Source organism: Eleutherodactylus coqui, chromosome 7 (assembly GCF_035609145.1).
Source record: "Eleutherodactylus coqui strain aEleCoq1 chromosome 7, aEleCoq1.hap1, whole genome shotgun sequence".
NCBI lineage: Eukaryota > Metazoa > Chordata > Amphibia > Anura > Eleutherodactylidae > Eleutherodactylus > Eleutherodactylus coqui.
Window position 1 is genome coordinate 190,518,727 of NC_089843.1, and position 15,431 is coordinate 190,534,157.

Consider the following 15,431-nt stretch of genomic DNA (forward strand, 5'->3'; position numbering starts at 1 on the left):
GGTTCTTTAGAAGTGGACACATGGAGTTACAACTCTGTGTGGACAGACAGCATGGGTGGGTCCCAGGAAGCCACCGGCGGTATATAAATATATCCCATTGCAGTGCCCATCACAGCTGAGGTAACGTCAGCTTTAATGCAGGTGGGCTAAAAATTAGTAGGATTACACTGTAGGCGAGGGCACAAAAAATTGGTGTACCAACAGTACAAATGTACTTCAGAAAAACTGCCCATGCCCAACCAAGAGGGCTTTGGTTAATGTGGCTTAATTTGTAACTAGGCCTGTAGGCAGCCCAGTTCAAATAAAAATTGGTTCAGGTGCAAGTTTCAACGCTTTACTGAATTGAGAATTCAAACGTATAAACATTGTTTACAAAAGTTATATGACTGAGCCTTGTGGGCCTAAGAAAAATTGCCCGTTCGGCGTTATTACGTGAGGTTTCAGGAGGAGGAGCAGGAGGAGGAGGATGAATATAATACACAGATTGATGAAGCTTAAAGGTCCCCGTTTTTGATGGTGATAGAGAACGATGCTTCCATCCGCGGGTGCAGCCTATGTATTGTTTAGGGTGCAGCCTATGTATCGCTGCTGTCCGCTGGTGGAGAAGAGAACTCTGGGAAAATCCAGGCTTTGTTCATCTTTATGATTGTAAGCCTGTCGGCACTGTCGGTTGACAGGCGGGTACGCTAATCCGTGATGATTCCCCCAGCCGCACTAAACACCCTCTCTGACAAGACGCTAGCCGCAGGACAAGCAAGGACCTCCAGGGCATACAGCGCGAGTTCAGGCCACGTGTCCAGCTTCGACACCCAGTAGTTGTAGGGGGCAGAGGCATCACGGAGGACGGTCGTGCGATCGGCTACGTACTCCCTCACCATCCTTTTACAGTGCTCCCACCGACTCAGCCTTGACTGGGGAGCGGTGACACAGTCTTGCTGGGGAGCCATAAAGCTGTCAAAGGCCTTGGACAGTGTTCCCCTTCCTGTGCTGTACATGCTGCCTGATCTCCGCGCCTCCCCTGCTACCTGGCCCTCGGAACTGCGCCTTCTGCCACTAGCGCTGTCGGATGGGAATTTTACCATCAGTTTGTCCGCCAGGGTCCTGTAGTATAGCATCACTCTCGAACCCCTTTCCTCTTCGGGTATGAGAGTGGAAAGGTTCTCCTTATACCGTGGGTCGAGCAGTGTGTACACCCAGTAATCCGTAGTGGCCAGAATGCGTGTAACGCGAGGGTCACGAGAAAGGCATCCTAACATGAAGTCAGCCATGTGTGCCAGGGTACCTGTACGCAACACATGGCTGTCCTCACTCGGAAGATCACTTTCAGGATCCTCCTCCTCCTCAGGCCATACACGCTGAAAGGATGACAGGCAAGCAGCATGGGCACCCTCAGCAGTGGGCCAAGCTGTCTCTTCCCCCTCCTCCTCATGCTCCTCCCCCTCCTCCTCCTCCTCCTCAACGCGCTGAGATATAGACATGAGGGTGCTCTGACTATCCAGCGACATACTGTCTTCCCCCGCCTCCGTTTCCGAGCGCAAAGCGTCTGCCTTTATGCTTTGCAGGGAACTTCTCAAGAGGCATAGCAGAGGAATGGTGACGCTAATGATTGCAGCATCGCCGCTCACCATCTCAGTAGACTCCTCAAAGTTTCCAAGGACCTGGCAGATGTCTGCCAACCAGGCCCACTCTTCTGTAAAGAATTGAGGAGGCTGACTCCCACTACGCCGCCCATATTGGAGTTGGTATTCCACAATAGCTCTACGCTGCTCATAGAGCCTGGCCAACATGTGGAGCGTAGAGTTCCACCATGTGGGCACGTCACACAGCAGTCGGTGCACTGGCAGATTAAACCGATGTTGCAGGGTCCGCAGGGTGGCAGCGTCCGTCTTGGACTTGCGGAAATGTGCGCTGAGGCGGCGCACCTTTCCGAGCAGGTCTGACAAGCGTGGGTAGCTTTTCAGAAAGCGCTGAACCACCAAATTAAAGACGTGGGCCAGGCATGACACGTGCGTGAGGCTGCCGAGCTGCAGAGCCGCCACCAGGTTACGGCCGTTGTCACACACGACCATGCCCGGTTGGAGGCTTAGCGGAGAAAGCCAGCGGTCGGTCTGCTCTGTCAGACCCTGCAGCAGTTCGTGGGCCGTGTGCCTCTTCTCTAAGCTGAGTAGTTTCTGCACAGCCTGCTGACGCTTGGCCACCGCTGTGCTGCCACGCCGCACGACACCGACTGCTGGCGACGTGCTGCTGCTGACACATCTTGATTGCGAGACACAGGTTGCGTAGGAGGAGGAGGAGGAGGGTGGTTTAGTGGAGGAAGCATACACCGCCGCAGATACCAGCACCGAGCTGGGGCCCGCAATTCTGGGGGTGGGTAGGACGTGAGCGGTCCCAGGCTCTGACTCGGTCCCAGCCTCCACTAAATTCACCCAATGTGCCGTCAGGGAGATATAGTGGCCCTGCCCACCTGTGCTTGTCCTCGTGTCCGTTGTTAAGTGGACCTTGGCAGTAGCCGCGTTGGTGAGGGCACGTACAATGTTGCGGGAGACGTGGTCGTGCAGGACTGGGACGGCACATCGGGAAAAGTAGTGGCGACTGGGAACCGAGTAGCGCGGGGCCACCACCGCCATCATGTTTTTGAAAGCCTCCGTTTCCACAGGCCTATATGGCAGCATCTCCAGGCTGATCAATTTGGCTATGTGCACGTTTAACGCTTGAGCGTGCGGGTGCGTGGCTGCGTACTTGCGCTTGCGCTCAAACACTTGCGCTAGTGACGGCTGGACGGTGCGCTGAGAGACATTGCTGGATGGGGCCGAGGACAGCGGAGGTGAGGGTGTGGGTGCAGGCCGGGAGACGGTCGTGCCTGTATCCTGAGAGGGGGGTTGGATCTCAGTGGCAGGTTGGGGCACAGGGAGAGAGGCAGTGGTGCAAACCGGAGGCGGTGAATGGCCTTCGTCCCACCTTGTGGGGTGCTTGGCCATCATATGCCTGCGCATGCTGGTGGTGGTGAGGCTGGTGGTGATGGCTCCACGGCTGATCTTGGCGCGACAAACCTTGCACACCACAGTTCGTTGGTCGTCTGCACTCTCAGTGAAAAACTGTCACACCTTTGAGCACCTCGGCCTCTGCCGGGTGGCATGGCGCGAGGGGGCGCTTTGGGAAACAGTTGGTGGATTATTCGGTCTGGCCCTGCCTCTACCCCTGGCCACTGCACTGCCTCTTCCAACCTGCCCTGCTGCTGCACTTGCCTCCCCCTCTGAAGACCTGTCCTCAGTAGGCTTAGCAAACCAGGTGGGGTCAGTCACCTCAACGTCCTGCTACTCTTCCTCCGAATCCTCTGTGCGCTCCTCCCTCGGACTTACTGCAATTACTACTACCTGAGTGATAGACAACTGTGTCTTATCGTCGTCCTCCTCCTCACCCACTGAAAGCTCTTGAGACAGTTGCCGGAAGTCCCCAGCCTCATCCCCCAGACCCCGGGAACTTTCCAAAGGTTGGGCATCGGTCACGACAAACTCCTCCGGTGGGAGAGGAACCATTGCTGCCCATTCTGGGCAGGGGCCCGAGAACAGTTCCTGGGAGTCTGCCCGCTCCTCAGAATGTGTCATTGTAATGGAGTGAGGAGGCTGGGAGGAAGGAGGAGCAGCAGCCAGAGGATTCAGAGTTGCAGTAGTGGACAGCGTAGAACTCTGGGTGGTCGATAGATTGCTGGATGCACTTTCTGCCATCCACAACAGGACCTGCTCACACTGCTCATTTTCTAATAAAGGTCTACCTTGTGGACCCATTAATTGTGAGATTAATCTGGGGACGCCAGAAACGTGCCTCTCTCCTAATCCCGCAGCAGTCGGCTGCGATACACCTGGATCAGGAGCTCGGCCTGTGCCCACACCCTGACTTGGGCCTCCGCGTCCTCGCCCGCGTCCACGTCCTCTAGGCCTACCCCTACCCCTCAGCATGGTGTATTACAAGTAGTGCAGAAACAGAACGCTGTAATTAAATGTGCTGCTTATTGGCCTGTGGTTAGAGGCTGACTTTGCTTACAGAACGCACAGCAGAGCCAGGAAAGAATTTAGCCTGTAGCGAGACGTAGGTGCGTATGGCTGAGCTAGTGGAATTCACAGCGCGGAAGCAGTCAAGTGTCCAAAGGTCACTTGTAGGCCTAAAGTATTTTGCTTCTATTTTTTTAAAGGCTGAGCTGAGACAGCAGACAGATACTGTAGGCAGCGAATATATGTATACTGTTTCCCTCTGGAAGGGATGACGGCGGTGATGTAACGGGCAACGCAGAGCCAGGAAAGAATTTTGCGCAAGCCTGCTGTAACACTTAGCTGCGTAATAATTAGGACTACTACCCCCAGCAGAGACGCAGTACACTCAAGACGATCACAGGCAGCCCAAAGATAGTGTTTTTCCCAAATTTGTTTGAAAAAGCCCACTGCCTATATAGACAGTATATCTCTTTCCCTGCCTCACCAGTACTGGCCCTATACTATGTACAAGGACTGCAGACTGAGGACGCAATGCTCTGCACGCCCGATATACAAAAAAAAAAAATGTGCAACACTGCTCACAGCAGCCTTAACAGTACTGTACAAGAAGGACCGTTGGGGTTCTTCAAGCCTAAAATAACTCCTAACGTTCTCCCTATAGCAGTAGCACCAGCAGCAGCACTGTCCCTGATCTATGTCAGAATGCATCTGTGGCGAGCCGCGGGCGGGGCAGATTTAAATACTCGGGTGACACCTGATCTCACCAGCCACTCACTGCAGGGGGGTGGTATAGGGCTTGAACATCACAGGAGGAAGTTGTAATGCCTTCCCTGTCTTTCTATTAGCCAGAAAAGCGCGCTAATGTCTCAGAGATGAAAGTGAAAGTAACTCGAACATTGCGTGGTGCTCGTCTCGAGTAACGAGCATCTCGAACACCCTAATACTCGAACGAGCATCCAGCTCGGACGAGTACGCTCGCTCATCTCTACCTATAACCCAAACATCCTTGTGTACTTTAAAAACTTTATAGCACCAATGAATTTCATACTTAACACCCATGAATCAGAAAACACAATATCTTTGCTTCTTGATTATTAACGCTTCCAATTTTAATTTGCCCTCTGCATATTTAATATTTATCTATTTACATATTGGAAAGCACTGGTTCGCCTTTTTTAGAGTTCATCTAATATATAAAATCAAACAGGCAGTGCTGTTTGTGAACAAGTATGCAAATGAAGTTCTCCTCTAGAAGGAAGAAAACTGGGTAGCTGCCTATAGATGGCACCAGAGAGATTTTTCTTCCTTCTGGAGGAGAGCAAATTTGCAATACATCTACATAAAATACTTGGGTGTATTCATTTTTTTTTTTTGCCAGAGTAGAGTTGGAAGGGAGCTCCAGGGTCATCAGGTTCAAGCAGGGTTTAGCTAAAGGCTCATGGGCCCGGATGCAAAAGTTTGTCTTGGGGGCCCCCCAACTTCTCTTAACCCCTTATTGCAGAGGCGTAACTTAAAGCTCCTGAGCCCCAATGCAAAACCTATAACAGGGCCCCCAACTCCAATGCTTTATTCATAGTACTGGACTTCCTATATGTAGAAGAAAGGCCTTGTGGGCCCTCTAAGGCTCCTGGGCCCGGGTGCAACTGCATCCCCTAGAGTTACGCCAGTGGGTTCAAGCCCCTACTCAATGCAGGATCACTAAAATATCCCAGACAGATGTCTGTCCAGCCTCTGTTTAGCAACCTGTCCCACTCATTGTTCACCCTCACTGTCAAAAATTTTTTTTCTAATATCTAATTTCGGTCTCCACCCCTTTCAGTTTCATCTCAAAAATTAACTGCACTTAAAAAATATACATTTGATGGATGCCTCATTGGATGCAAACCATTGGCCATTCATTACCATTGGCTCCAATGTTTAAAAAGTGTATGTTCCATGTATACATTTTTATTAGATGACTAAGGTGGATGCATCTAATGGATGCCATCTAACAAGCATAGGTTCTTGTATCAAAAAAGCAAATGTTCAAATGTATGTTGTGTTTTCCCATTAACACAAATGGCCTAATAAAGTACCTCTTTAAAAATTAACTCAGCTTGTGACTTACTTTACTTAACAATCTTGCAAAATTTCAGAGGTAGAAAAATACCTTGAGCCAATGACCCTTTTTAGGAAGTTAATCTACAGCTGAGATTTTGTTCTTCCCCCAGATTGCCGAGAGTGCTCAATTTGTTGGTACACTTATCTTTCATGAGCCGTACTTTGAACTATTTTGCTTATATTGTACCCTGCTTACTTTTCTAAAAAGTTGGTGAGGCTTAATGGAGGTGCATGGCCTCTGCAATCTAGCAAATGTACACTATTTACACCAGAAACTGTACAGCTGGCATGGATTTAACGGATGCATTGAGACCAGAGGTGCACCTAATTGACTAGGTAGTAAATAAGAGTTCAGCGCAAATAAAATTAAAACTAACGTATTAAACACTAGTCGTAGTGAATCCCACCATTATTTCATACATATATCTGTGAAACAATTTGATAAACATTAGCTGGAACCTTACTCCTCTCTATGATAACCCTTATGTTCATGTGGGCCTCCAAAAGGTCATATTTCTAGAATTAACTGATATGGGCAATCTAACAAATAATCATATTGTCATCTCCTGGACATTCTCATACCTGTCCAGTTTAAAAAATTCCTTGCAAGTTGGATTTTTTTTCTCTGAAAGTAATTGCAAGTTAGACTTTACAACCTAGGTAGTGTTCTTTATCAATTGCAGTCTTCCATGAAAAAATCTCCAAAGCATAAATACCCACTTAAATCAGTAAACTTGTATTTAAAAATATTTCAAATTTTGATGCATGTATATTTTGCACAGAATTTATACTTTTTAGGTTTTCCAGTAGCTCTACTTGTGTTTTGGCTTAATGGGATGGCGTAGCCTATCATGGCCTGACCTAATTACCATAATTTATTCCAGAAGCTGGATTTTTGGTGTAGATCTTTGTTAATCGATATATTAATCATTAAAGAAGATCATCATGGAGATGTTGGGTCTAAGAAAAGAATTTATTTTTACATTTAGAATAGGTGTTTTGGCTTTAAAGGGTTACTTTAGAATTACTCCTTGCAGCTCAGGAAGCCTTTTTGGGTCTTTTGTTAAGGGCCCAGCCCAAACTTGAATATAACATCTTAAAATAACAATAAGCTGTTTAGAATCATAGAATGGTAGAGTTGGAAGGGACCTCCAGGGTCATTGAGTCCAACCCCCTGCTCACTGCAGGATTCACTGAATCATCCCAGATAGATATTTGTTCAGCCTTTGTTTGAGGACTTCCATTGAAGGAGAACTCACCACCTCCAGTGGTAACCTGTTCCACTCATTGATCACCCTCACTGTCAGAAAGTTTTTTCTAATATCTAATTTCTGTCTCCTACCTTTCAGTTTCATCCCATTGCTTCTAATCTTTCCTTGTGCTAATGAGAATAGGGCTGATCCCTCTGCAGTGTGACAACCCTTCAGAAATTTGTAGACCACTATTAAAGGGGTTGTCCCGCACCGAAAGATAAATTATTTTTTTTGCCCAGTCCCCCAGTACCTGTAAAGGAAAACCGCTGACATGTGTTATTAAAAAAAAAAATTCCCTTACCTGAATCCCCATTTAGCAACTTTAAAAAATCTTCTGTCCAAGATGGCTGCTGCTGGTCTTCTCCCACAGTGCACCACGGGTCTTCTCCCATGGTGCACTGTGGATGTTCTTCTGCTGTCTGCGTTCCACTGCCGATTCCAGCCACCTCACTGGCTGATCGGCACCATGTGACGGGGCGGAGTTACACGATGATGCTGAGAAGGGGGAGGAGCCAGGACACAGCTCGTGAGCCCGGACCATCCAGAAGAGGATTCCTCTCTGCGCAAGCCCGACTGTTCGTGCGACCAGAGAAGAAGTTTGATCGTCGCCATGGAGACGGGGACGCCAGCACCGGAGGGGGTAAGTGTATAACTTCTGTATGGCCAATATTTAATGCACGATGTATATTACAAAGTGCATTAATATGGCCATACAGAAGTGTTTAACCCCACTTGCTTTCGTGGGACAACCCCTTTAAGTCTCCTCTCAGCCTACTTTTTTGCAAGCTAAACATTCCCAGATCCTTTAACCGTTCTTCATAGGACAGGATTTGCAGACCGCTTATCATCTTGGTAACTCTTCTCTGAACTTGCTCCAGTTTGTCTATGTCTTTTTTAAAGTGGGGTGCCCAGAACTGGACACAATATTCCAGATGAGGTTTGACTACGGAAGAGTAGAGGGGGATAATGACCTCACGTGATCTAGACCCTATGCTTCTCTTAATACATCCCAAGGACCAAGAGGTGTATATATGCAGCGTTTGGCCCTGAACTGTAATCCCTCACCATAGTAAACATGTGACATGGGTTTAAAGCTCCTGCAATCTAGCAACAGCAGGTCAGGTGCTTGGCTGTAACAGACAACTGAGGACACAAAGGAGAAGGCAGAAGTTGTTCATAGCCATTTCTGTCTTCTCACTCAATGAGCACTATGTAGGGAATGGAGGAAGTGGCAGTGCCATTTTCTCTATTAGACCAGACAGGCATATAATTGCTGGGTGCCCCCTGGCATGGCACAGATGCTGGGTCTTAGCAGACTCAGATCAGCTCTGCCAATGACTATTGTTTTACTAGGAAAATGTCTTCCCTGTAACTGAGGTTTCTATGGATGCCCCAGTTACAGTGGAAAACTGCAAAATTAAAAAAATAATTACACTGTGACTGTCCCCCAGAGGTCTTATATGATTTCATAGAGGACAGAAATGTTAAAAAATAGTTTCAAAAATAAGTAAAAAAAAAATTACAGAATAAAATACAAATATGCACAAAAAAGAAAATGACCCACTGTCCATGCCAACCTAAACTGTCGCAATAGCTACCCTGCATTCTGAGACTATACAAATTATATATCAAAATGTCCAAATCAAAGTAGGGAACCCATTTCAGTACTTTGCTTAACTATATTAAGTTTAAAAATAAAAAATGTAAAATATTTTACTAAAACAAAAACATGCAAAAAAGTGTGAAAAAAAGAATTAAAAGTAATCCTAAATGTCATGAAAAAAATACAGCAAACATAATTTTAACAGGCCCCAAAAAATGAAACTATAAAACTACCATATACGTAAAATTACGAAAAAGTGTCTGGTTTAGGATCACTCATTATTAATATTGATTATCTTGTCACACTGTCACCACTAAAGGAGTGTGATATCGTATTCAGCTGTGAACTTATGAGAATGCCCATGCCGAACTTTGTCCACCACCAAAAGCGCTTACACTAAGCATGACGTGAGCATCAGAACTGGACCACAAAGCAATGGAAGAACACGGCCTGATATGATGAATCACATTTTCTTTTACATCATGTGATTGCCGCGTGTGGAACAGATGGCACCAGAATACATTATGGGAAGAAGGCAAGCTGGTGGAAACTGTAGTGTGATGTAGGACAATGTTCCAATGGGCAACCTTGGGTTCTTACATTCATATATAAGTTACTTTAACATGTAACATGTACAAAAACATTGTTGCAGAACAAGTATACCTTTTCATGGCAATAGTATTCGCTAATAGATGTGGTCTCTTTCAGTAGGCTATATTATCCCCCAACACAGCAAAAATTCTTTAGGTCTTGTTTGAGAAACATAGAGCTCAAATTCCCCAGATCTCAATCCAGTACAATCCATGGGGACCTCTCAATGGAACCTGGGAAGCACGCAGCTCGCACCTAACGTTAATGTGAACAGGCTACTTCAAGTAGCTGGAAGCAGCCCGTTCACGTGATCTTTACAGCTCCTGTACCTACAATTTTTTTTGTGCTCTTAGCAGCGCAACAATTATGTTCGTCTGAACGAGGCCTAAAAGGTCTCCTGTCTGACATTTTAGTGCAAGATAATCAAAAGACACTTTCAGAGGCCTTGAAGAGTTCATGTCTAAACAAGTGTCCTACACAATGTTAGCCAGGAGTTTTAATATTATGGCTGTCTAAGTAAGGGCTTCGACAGACGAACGTATGCATAAATACGCGCACAGCAACACAGCATATTTGCACATAAAGAAGGCAATAAACAGGCTGTTGCGCGCGTGTCTACACATAGTACTGTAATTTTTGCGCTTGCAAGGCCAGTTCAGACACCTGCATGATACTCCCTTTCTATCTTCTTTTCCCTGCATTTTATGCAGTGTCACACCCCTTCCCTTGCTTTTTTGAACCTAGGATAGACTTTTAAGGCAGAAAGATAGGGCAGATCCTATATTTTCTCGTACACAGGAATTGCTTGTGAAAAACACACTCATTAAAACAAACCCATTGAAATCAATGTGTTCTATTCATCACATTTTGCATTTGTGATTTTTATGCGCGTGAAAACATGTGCAAACGTGTTTGACTGTTTAAGCCCTAAGATAAGGAAACAATACTCAAGTAAGAAGCTTTTTTCCTTTGGTACTTCGGATTCATTTGACCTGCTTAGTACTGCTGTATAATGTACTCAATGTTGCTGCTTTTGAGTATGTGCAAGAGAATTCAGGGAGCATGGTGTCCTCTTTTATCCATGAACTGTGTATGAGAGACCCGAGAGCTGCTAGCTCAAGGAAAACTAATAATGGAAATAGAGCCTGCAGAGGGGAAAACTGGTGAAAAATTCCTTACACGAGCCATATGATGGCCATATAGAATGCTATTTCTTATGTTTAAACACACACAACAGCTTATTCTGAAAAGTCACTTCAAACGACACCTAAACTTTAAACAAAGTTAAATGAAGAACAATTAATACTGAAAGTTCTTAATATGCTTGATAAGGCCAAGGTACTGCCCAAACGCCCCTGCCCATTTGCTGCGGAATCAATGGCGGGTGTCCTCACCACCGATCCGCAGCAAATAGCACCCATAGCATGCTATGGGAAATCAATTCTTCCTGCATACTTGTGGAAACCAATTGCGGTTTCCGTAAGTGGAGGAAAAATCACAGCATGCTCCATTTTGCATTGAAGTCATTGTAAGCCGTCCGATCCATGGCCCTTCCGCAATCACATTGGGGAAAGGTCACGGATTCCGCATCAAGCAGACGGTTAAAAAAAAATCTGGACTACACATGTCCGACGACATGCTGTGCGGACCATCCGCAGTACATCAGAAAAAGAAACTGAGCAGGTACGCCGCATGCGGAATCCAGCTCTGCAGTGTGCAGGGGGCCTTAGGGGCATATCTGTGTACAGCTGTATATGACTGCTATGGAACTAAAGGAAATAAGAGTAGACCTCTATACCAATGTAGTTAAGCACAGCAGCCTTATCAAGCATATTATGAAGATGTTGCAGATAATTTAATCTGCATATTTGAGGGAAATATGCCAAAAGCCAACATGTTTTCATAAATTTATGTTTAGAGCAGTAGTGCTATACTACTTTTCCTGTATATTCAGGTCATTTAACCATTTTAAACCAATCCAGAAATGGGTGCACCCGGCGGCATCACATTTATATTTGGGCAATTTCATACATTTGCATTTGTCACAAAAATAATAAAGAGAGAGAGAGGCATAAATGATAAGGCATTTTATTGGTTTCCTGTAGGCAAAGTGTGTTATTATCATTGTTAAATATATTTTTAATCGGACATTTAATTTTTGCTTCCCAAATCACATTTGGGTTATGTAACAGGTGGGTCTTGGTAGCTCTTAACACCTTCACCAGTAAGGACTGACAAGGGGAGCTCTCAAAGTCACTAAAAGTGGAAAATTTATTCAGACAGATTTTCACATGCAAGGTTTGTACAAATTATCAGAGATTCACAGCATGACCAGAAAGTATTTTTTGAAAGGGGATAACCTGTTTTATTTCCAATGACTGAAAATCTAGGTCGGTATCGACAGAGGTCATAGGTCACTCTGTTGTGTCAGCTGGCTCTCAAAAAATTCTTGGTTGTATGTTGTAGCATTTTATTGCATTAGCAGTTTGTTCGCAGATAAAGAATAACAACCAAAAATAAATCAACAATTACTTATTGCTTAGTTCTTGGGATAATAAATTCTTTAGTATTTTAAGTACCTTGCAATATTTTTTTTTTCTCTTTTCTTTCACCAATTACTTTACATTCTTCTGAGCAATAAATTACTTTAAACGGAAAAGAATACATTACATTTGGAAAAAAAGAAACATATAATAATAATAATGTAGGACTTTAAAACAACCAAAACATTTAACATAAAATAGTGTGAAATTTCTCTCCTAGTTCTGTAGCCTAAATATAAATAAAAGTAATTTATACGTATTTAACTTTTTACAAAAATAACCAGGAGAGGGCTAATGACGCAAAATGTATATTAAACAGTAATTGAATAAGTAAAATATCTAGGAATGTGTATTTATAAAACAAACATGAAAACATATATTGGACCTTGTGATATGTGCCAGTTGTGTTGTTACTATTACTCTGCAGCGCTTGTTAATAAAATACAATTTTCTAATAGCCAATATGGCCTAAAAGGCAGAGGCAGGCGTTACTACTATACACTATAATGGGATATGCTTTGGAAACTACAGGTGCAGATATTTAACAAGCAAAGTATTTTTAATCCATGTCAGTTTTGTAGAGAGTCCCACAAATGCAAGTGTAACATATTTTCTATCGTGGCATAAAAAAATACATAAAAATTTAAAAAAAAATGGAAAACATGTTTGGAAAGCAAAGCAATAGGCAAAGAAGAGTTACTAATTCAAAATGCATAAATTCTCTCAAATGCACAAACATTCAAACCCATTTTTCTCTTTTATTCAAATCTCAACGCTGTTAATGTTCTGGTAATATTTGCAATATTTCTAAAAAAAAATAGAGAGAGTGTGATTTTTTTCTCTCTTTAAGACAGCCATCTTTCTGGAAACAGGAAGTAATTCCTGTAACTGGCACCAATTGCAAAATCTCTCTCTAGTAAGCAAATGCAATAAAAACCTTAACTCAATAGCATTATTCCTTAGCTAGTCACAGTGAAAATGGCAGCTATGAAATCAAATTACTCATACATTCTCCAAGAGAGAAATCTAAAAAAAAATAATAAAATCAGTGGACAAACATTTATTTCACTTCCTGCTCAGCACTCATAATACACTGCCAATTATTGAGTATGGAAGACCGTTGTTTAATATTTTACCTGTCCCGAGAAATTAGGTAGTTTAAAGGTAGAATCATGCTTAACTAATCACTGGGAGAACATGATGGACAAAAAAAGTCCTTCTCGTTGTAAAAGGTGCAATATTTCCAACATGTATCCGAAGCTACCGAAACTAATAACAGTCACTGAATCTCGTTTAATCACTATGTCATGCACATTCCTAACCAAATGTTCATGCATGTTTTCAGCCGGTAAAATGCAAACGTGCTTTTCAAATAAATACATTTTTGTTATATCAAAATAGAAGACCCACTCTCATCTTGCTAGCTAGAAAGGAAAAAAATTGCACACCTCTCATACTCATCCTATAAAAAATAGAATTCAAAGAAATTGAAGGTATCTCTCATACAAGGTTATTTGTTATTCTAAGTAACAGAATTGCTAGCTCATACATAGTCTATAGTGTCCATGTGTCTTAAGTAAACCCTGTATAACACAACATTTCATTGTAAAAAATAAAATAAATGGTCAAAAATAATTGCACCTTTGTGTTCAGTTGCCTGCTCACCTTTCATGTTGGATAAATGCATTACTTAATAGTGTTTTTGTTCATTAAAAAGATGGGTCTCGTCATTTGGGGGAAAAACGTTTATGTGGGAGGGGAACGGGTGATGTACTCAATGAGACAGTAATGAATTCTATTATCTGGTTTTCATTTCCAGAAGTAATCAACTTTCTAGTTAAGTATTGTGTATGTCACAGTAGCAGTCGCATTTCCAATAAGTATTAACCATTGTGTATTTGCAGTCTCTGTTATCTTGCTGTGATTAATAGTAGCATGCTCTTCAATCTACTATTAGATCAGAGCCTCATAAGCAAAGCTTTGGCCAGCAAAGAGCAGACATAACTTGGTTGTATACTAAAAAGCAAAAAACTATTCTTCTTACAAAAAAACTGTATGAGTACTGCATTGTAGGGACAGTTAGTCTACAGTACCACAAGCAAACAATGAGGGATTGCTTTAACCCTTGCAAATCATACATTCGGTCTACACTGGTAATGCAATGCACAATAAGCCATTAAAGAAACAAAGGGAAAATAAATAAAATAAGGGGGGAAAGGGGTAGTTTTGCGAAAATACTGAGGGACAGCAATCACTGGGACATACAAAAACTGTTTTCAACAAAACATAACATAAAGGCACCATTGATGTCTTTCTTATTTTGAAATACTGTAAAAAATTGCTACATATGGCACATAACACATTTGTACATATACTTAATTTATAAAACGTTTCCTGTTTTCTACTGCGGAACTGTTAAAATAAAATAAATTGTTTAATTTAGGTGGAATACTTCATTTATATAAAATAAAGTTTTACAGGTGAATCTATGTTTTATTTGTTTTATACAGCAATAGGGTCTTGGTTAGCTATTACACTAGACAGCCTTGCTTGTAACTCTTCTTGCGTTGAGAATCGGCTAGTTGGGTTAGTCCTACTGTCTGCAAGCCGGTATGCACTTGCTGACTCTAAGCTGGTTGCCATGGGATTTTGTATACTCAGGAAAGGTGTATCCTCGCCTATTCTTTCATCTTCTGTCTCACTCTCAGATGTACTGCTCTCTGAGCTTGTGTCAGTGTCCAATTCTAATCTATTGGAAATGTGACCATTGGGTTTTGTTCTTTTTGCCCTCCGGCTGTTCACTAGTTTCTTTACGGGCTCCATTGACGGCTCGTACTCTTGCGTGGTTTCATATTCCTCATCCTCCACTATTCTTAAAGGACTTGGTGGCAGGCTGCTGCTGTCATGGGCAGGATTGTGATGGTAAGAATTATACTGCTGGTTGTAATGGTGATGATGGTAATATAAGTCATATCTTTTATCTCGTAATCTTGGAGGTGAAACCAAAAGCAATGGTCTTTCTTCTTCTATGAAGGGGCTGACAGCCACAGAAGGAACAGATACAGCTAAGCTAGATACCGGCGGAGACATTTCCAAACAAGGTGATTTAGGAGATAAAGGAGTCTGAAAATCTACAGGTGACATACGAGCCGGTGTTGTCATCGCCGAAACATATCTATGTCATGCAGAGCAAACAAAAAGGAAAAATTAGTTACAGAATAAAATCAAATTTCATGAAAAAAGTTTTACTTGTGCATAATTATAGTACATAAATACACGGCATATACCTTAAAGCAATGCGTTCAAAAGTTCTTATTTTCCTCTACTTAGTTGATAAAAAAAGTTTTCCAGG

General features: G+C 43.2%; 1 protein-coding gene across 6 annotated transcripts in view; it reads right to left on the reverse strand.

The window, feature by feature from the left end:
* Positions 1-11,608: 11,608 nt before the first annotated feature.
* NRG1 (neuregulin 1) overlaps positions 11,609-15,431 on the reverse strand; it is a 188,015-nt gene continuing 184,192 nt past the window's right edge. For all 6 annotated transcript variants that reach the window (XM_066574155.1, XM_066574156.1, XM_066574154.1 and 3 more), the window contains one exon: positions 11,609-15,254. In XM_066574155.1, the coding sequence (XP_066430252.1) occupies positions 14,582-15,254 (673 nt within the window). In that variant the 3' untranslated portion in view covers positions 11,609-14,581. The remainder of the gene's footprint in view (positions 15,255-15,431) is intronic.